At 47.1% G+C, this 6,520-nt stretch overlaps 1 protein-coding gene across 1 annotated transcript; it reads left to right on the top strand.

Moving 5' to 3' along the window:
- The first annotated feature begins 642 nt into the window (after positions 1-642).
- On the top strand, positions 643-5,003 carry LOC131883780 (nuclear pore complex protein DDB_G0274915-like). The gene has a single exon (XM_059231340.1). It carries the CDS (start codon positions 792-794, stop codon positions 4,893-4,895), a length of 4,104 nt encoding a protein of 1,367 aa, XP_059087323.1. The 5' UTR covers positions 643-791; the 3' UTR covers positions 4,896-5,003.
- Positions 5,004-6,520: the final 1,517 nt, after the last annotated feature.

Here is a 6,520-nt window from a genome sequence, read left to right on the forward strand (position 1 = left end):
CAGACGTTTAACGCTAAGGGAGGAGACGTGGTGTAGTGATTAGTGCAGTTTCTTAGCATGAGAGAGGTCCCTGGTTTGAATCTCATCCCCAACCTTTCTCCAAAGGAAACTGTTAGAGGCTAACCTCGCTCACAGATGGAGAACCAAAACTGATACCGGACATGAATCTGCCTAATGGAATTTGGAAGTGGACGACTCTGACCCTTATCATCCCAAGCAAAAACAAAAACCACGTCGAAATTTCAGCTGATATGACGTCACTCCCACTTTTGACGTAGAGATAACGTCGTTAGAGATCTTGGCTTGCCATACTTCTCTCGCCATGTCGAAATAAGATGACACGATTTTTCCGTAATACAGAGTACACTTTACCCAGGGGTTGTTTTGAGCTTGTTCTGGTCGACTATCTGATTGTCATTTGGGTCACAATTCTTCTAGTGAGGTCGATTTTTTTAAAGCTGAGCCGAGCCGAGTTAGTCATGTGGTCCCGTTGTTGACTGATGATGGCAGTGTACTCGTAAGTCTCAACTGGAAGTCGAACCAACCCTAATGGCTATACTCTGGCTATCCTGCTTGAGGCTAACCTGAGTGTCCCCATTGGGAAACGTGCATACAGACTATAGAGGGCATACAGGGCGGGCGGCATACCAGGAGAGAGGCCAGAGGCGACGAGAATAGTCGTCGAGTAGACACGTGAGCGGACTGTTCCCATACCGCCATCACTATTGTTGTTATTATTATCGACATCATCAACATCATCATCATCATCATCATCATCATCATCATCATCCATGGCTGGTCCTGAGATGGCTTGGCCTATAGGACCTGGCTCAGGTGGCTCACGTGGCTCACGTGGCGGGTCTCCACTGTCGGCCCCCATGCGCCATGAGGTGCGATCTTCGGGTTTGACGGCCCGCCTCTCTAACTACATCCGGCAATCGCAAACGGAGCGAGAGCGTCGCACGAGTAACCCGCGCTATCAGGGTCTGGGCGTGTTGCCTCAAGTGCATTTGCGGACGTCGTCCTTGCCGCGCCTGTCTGTGCGCAACACCACTCGCCTCTTGAGCTCGCCCAGCTCGACGTGTGTCCGCGTGGCCTCGGCCGCTTTGACCAGTCCCGCCTTCTCGCCGTTTCGGAATTCCGGACTAGTCGGTGGCTCGGGTGGCCCTGCTGCGGATGGCGTGGATGCCATGGATGCCACCATGGATGGCCAGGCCCCCGGCAGCTCGTCTGATCGTGACGTGATCCATGCCCGATCGGGTCTAATGAGCACGCTCCGGGCCATGTCGCAGAGCGCGGGTCGCAAACGAGCTCGCATGACTGGATCAGGCCCCCCGATCCCTCCTTGTTCGGGCTCCCAGACCTTGGCCAACGCCCGAATTTCCCGCTTTGACATGGAGCGCGAGCGAAGCGATCAGCGAAGCGATCAGCGAGGCCAAGAGCGCTTAGGCGCTGAAGAAGACGATCATGGCGAAGAAGATGAAGACGACGAGGACGACGACGAGGACGAAGAAGACGAGGAAGAGGACGAAGAGGATGAGGAAGAAGACGAGGAGGAGGAGGATCATGAAGAAGATGACCGGGCTGAAGATCATGATGTGGAAGACGAATCTGTATCCAAACGTGCTCGTCGTGATAGCTCATCGAGTGTGGGGTCCTCCCTGAGCATGGAAATGCCGCCTCTTTTCTCAAATGGCGTGATTGGTCAAACCACGTCGCACTTAGTAAATCGCGAGACGGATTTATCTCTTAACTCGCTTCTCAGTCGTAGTCAAGCCCTGTACCATGTCAATAGCAGTGCTCCAGGGACTATGACAACGAGCACTCTCGCCACGGCCATCTCAACCGTTAATACAACGGCATCTTCCAAAGTCACGTTTCCGTCCGTCAACGTGGGTTCGTCAGCCGCCGCCGTTCTGGCCTCGCAATCCTCGAGTAGCCCCGCCATGGCCGCTAAGGTGTACCGAAGTAAAGTCAATGAAATCAATAGCTCCCTCAGCTCGTCGTCACGGGCCGGAAAAAGGCCAAGGCAGAAATGGTCCTCCTCTGAATCGGAAAACGGCGACCCATCCTTCTTTGAAGATGCTGAATTCTTGCGAGAGGCCAAACGAAGACATATATTCATTGCACCTGACAAGATCAAGGCCATGACGAAAACCAAAAAGAACAATAGCAACGAAGCCAAGTTCAAAGACAACGCTGAATCCGAAAGAAGAGGAATGGTATTTGCTTTGCCCAACGTAACTCACATTGTGTCTTCGAACTTGCTTGCTACGCCTGGCAACTCGGGACCCAAACCTACCATATCCAGTGTAGAAGCCTACGAGGCGGATCAAAGGCGGGGTGTAGCCAGGGCCAAAAACCTTTTGTCTGCTTTTGAAGACGAGGATCACTTAGACACCCCTGCCACCGTTGTGGCTTTTGTCCCCACTCCCAACGTGGAAGTCTCAAGTAATGCTACTGTAGACTCCCAAAAGCAGTCGCCAACCCAAGATACCCCAGATGACCACCATCTTGGCAAAGAATTGCAAAAACCACAAGTAATAGAGCCATCAACGTCATCCGAATCTTTGCCGCAGAAAAGTACTTCTCTCCTATCAAATGCACCTTCAGAACCTTCTCTGCCAAGTGGTAATGCCTTGAAAAAACAAGTACCGCCTTCCCCGCCCAAGGACTCTCCATCTCTTCCGTTCATATCAAGTAATTGCACGCTATCCGGCTCAACTGAAAAGGTATCAGATTCCAAGTCAAATGATGCCAACACAACGTCTAGCATTACAACGTCCCCACCCAATCACTCAACTAAAGCCATCCTCTCTTCTTCAATGTGTCCATCGACATCTTCCGGCAGTCCAAGCGTAACCCATACATCTACAGCCTTGACTTCTGGATCCCAGTTATTGTCAGGAAGTTCCACGAGCGTGCAGAATTCCAATGGCAAAGTGAGTGATCCCAAAACTAACCTACCTAAAGTAAATGAAACGGGACTGACAGTTTCTAAGCCAGGCACTCAGGTAAGCTCTTCATCCGTTGATGGGTTTACATTTGGAAACCCCCTTTTAAAGAAGCCTGAAACTGGTGCTACACTGTTTGGAAATTCTGACTTGAAGGCATCCTTGAGCGGATCAAATACTACGTCAAGAACACAGCCACTAACGGGAATGACGAGCTTTTCTTTTGGTTTAGCATCAAAATCGCCAATAGCTAAAGTTGCTACAAGAACTGAAGAGCCGACAACGCTGCCGTCACTTTTTCAACTTGGCTCACCCTCCACTTCAATATCTGATTCATCCAAATCCAGTTTCGTTCCAAATGTATCATCAAAGTCTAATACGACTCAACCCCCTTCCTTTGCATTTGTTGGCGCCTCTGGATTTGGCGCTCAATCTACGCAAAGCCTTCCTCCCACAGGGTCAGCGTCAGAAACGTCAGCAGCATCTGCGAGAGCACCTGTTAGCGCCCCGTTTCAATTTGGCACGCAGCCTGGACAGCCTTCTTTTTCAGCGGCTCTAACTCCAACAACTTCAAAAACGCCTTCTGCATTCGCATTCGGTGGCTCTAAGATTGACCCCGGAATTGCCCACACCACATCCACGGCAAGCAGCTCTCTTTTTACATTTGGGGTGGCAACATCAACTGATGTGAGTACAAAAAAGCTGGGTACTTTTTCATCTTCTGAAATCCCCGAACAAGGAGGAAAAGCAAGCCCTTTTGGCGATGGATCGAAATTTGCCTTTGGAGCTGGAGCACCCAAGGCTGACCAACCCAGCTCTGTATTTGGAAAACCGAATAGCGACGGAGGTCAAGGTTCCAGTTTGTTTGGATTTGGCAAAACCAAGTCATCCGAAGCCAAAACCACTTCCGCCAATAAGGAGTTCTCTTTCGGCATCTCAACTGACCTCCCGAAGCCTCCTAACGATTTTTCAAAGCCCTTAACTAACACGGCGTTTCGTTTTGGTTCCTCAAATAACATCCCATCGACAACTGAAAAACCTTCTGCCTCTTCGAGTAACACTCCGTTGTTTCAATTTGGATCGGCTCCTAAACAACCTTCTGCGGGCGCAAGGGATAGTGGCAGTAGTGGAACATCCGGTGTTTTTCAGTTTGGTTCCACCAATAATGGTCCTATGACGAAAGCATCAAGCATGCCAACCAACGCCATGTCCTTTGGATCCAATGACCAAAACATCAAGCCTTCCAACAGCGCTTTCGCATTTGGAATGAATTCGAGCAAGCAACCATTGACTAACACTTTTTCTAGTGGACCTTCCGGCAATGATCAATCAAGAAGTTCGGCCTTTAACTTTGGCACCTCCGGGTCTTCCACAGGAGATGGTGTTATGAAATTTGGCACGTCATCGGCCAATCTCTCAGTACCATCAAATTCGTTGACGTCTTTGACGTCGACTATGGCCAACAAACCGCTTGGACCACCACCCTCTTTCGGAAGCCCCAAAACTGTGAATTTCTCGTTTGGATTGAATGCACCCCAAAACCAAAGCGCCGCTACAAACTTGACCAACGGTCCCGTTGGAGGTGGATTGTTTCAATTCGGGCAATCGGCTAATTCATCAACTTCCTCGGGAATCGGGGGGGGATTTAATTTTGGTGGAGCTCCAAGTGGACATTCGTCAGGAGGGCCGGCAGTGGTGAATCCCACCTTTGGGGCACCTTCAGCGTCCTTTCCGGCCGCTCAAAACCCTCCTAGTTTTGGGGCTTCTTCCTTTTCAGGGATTGGTAGTAGTGCTGCCCCAGGTGTGCTTCCACCTGGACCAACATTTGGATCGCCGATCCCAAGTGGAACCAACAACCAAATGTTCAGTATTGGAGCAGGTCAATCTTCAAACATGGCTGGAGGGCGACAAATTGCCAGAGCCAGGCGTCGAAGGAAGTGATTTCAAAGAGGTCTTTCTGTATAGTTTCAGAATCCTTAAATCGACGAGACTTTATTGAAGTTTCATGTTCGAAATGTTTTAACAAAGAAAGTATAATGAAAGTTTCGTGGCCTTTTTTTGACTCAAAACGTTAAGCTCAAGAAAGAGAAGTAATGGTATTTACAAAAAGAGGATATGTCGCCAAGATTTGGCCATAATTGAATCTAACTCGTCGGCGAGGTTCTAGGGCCGTTATCCAGTGTCCATATATTTGGTATTCGTATTTTAAGTGTGCTGGGGGGCTTTAACCTCGGACCTCAGCAAAAGACTGTGTTTTGTCACAAGGACACAAACTCGGCTGGAGAGTTGAGACTTGGCCAGTTTGGTGCCACGCGTCATCATTGGCTTCGAGACACGGACCCCTAGGATTCTCACATAGGGCTAGCCAAGTAAACGCGTTCATTGACAACTGATGTCATTCCATGGAGTAAAATCAAAGACAACATGCCCAGCCAAACCGCACTGTGCATGCATTGGATTTTGACATGTTTTCATTTTACATGCTTGTCTAGGCAATTAGCATTGTGATATTGAGCCAATTTGATAGTGCGTTCACTGATTAACACCAAACATGCTCAATGTTTAGTAGGGTTTTGTAACACAACTCGCTCAAAATCACTCGAATATTGAAAATTCAATGGGCGAATGGTGCGAGGTGACGGTGATGTTTGTCTTAGCTCCCTCTCCCCAAAATGCCCAAAATCAGGGTGCCGGACCACATTTTTCATTGAATTTCGTTTACTTGACATCCCCTATTGAGAAGATCCAAATTGTCATAAATAGTGTCATGAATTTGCACTTATGAATGGTACAAAGAGATGAGAACATATATGAATCAGCGAGCTAGGATACAAAACTGATACCATTATTAATAGGGATGAGAAATTATGATTGGCCATTTTCAACCACTTGGCCGAAAATGGCCAAAAATGGCAAAAATGTAAATCATGCTGTCATATTTTTTGGATTCACAAACGTTTCAAACCACTGTTTGAACCTATCTATATGTAGCTTTTATACGCTGGTACGAGTACCTTGCATCGAAGTTTAAGATGAAAACCGGTAAACGTTAATTGAGTGTTTTTTTTTATTTTGCCGCGATTTTGAGAATGAATATACGTATATTCGTTGTGGTTACTATCTACAGGTATTAGATATTGCCATTACTCTGAAGACATCATCAAACTTTACTAATGCCAATATTTGAGGAATATTTTGATTTTCAGTCACTAGGCCAATTTACTTTTAGACAAAGTAAACTGAAAAAACCGCCGAAGCCTTTTTATCTCTCTTGTCTTGTAACAACTTTTTTGTATTGAGATCGGCCATTCTAAGCCTCGCCGGCCATTTTTGATCCCCTTCCAGCATAATCTGGAATTAATTAGGAAAATGATTTTCCTAGATTAATGGTTTTTCGTCCCAAGCATCTTAAATATTTTAACTTTTCCAGTCAATATGTTACATTAATGAGTATAACTTAAAATAACTTTTCAAAATTTGTTGCATTTTTATTATCGAGGGTTCAAGATTGTTTTGTACCTTTGGCTTATTTGCCGATCTCATTTTTGGCTAAATTTATTGGGTAA

The sequence above is a fragment of the Tigriopus californicus genome, chromosome 7, assembly GCF_007210705.1.
Source record: "Tigriopus californicus strain San Diego chromosome 7, Tcal_SD_v2.1, whole genome shotgun sequence".
NCBI lineage: Eukaryota > Metazoa > Arthropoda > Copepoda > Harpacticoida > Harpacticidae > Tigriopus > Tigriopus californicus.

Coding starts and splice junctions, on each gene's coding strand:
- LOC131883780 (XM_059231340.1), top strand. CDS start 792: ATGGCTGGTCCTGAGATGGCTTGGCCTATAGGACCTGGCTCAGGTGGC.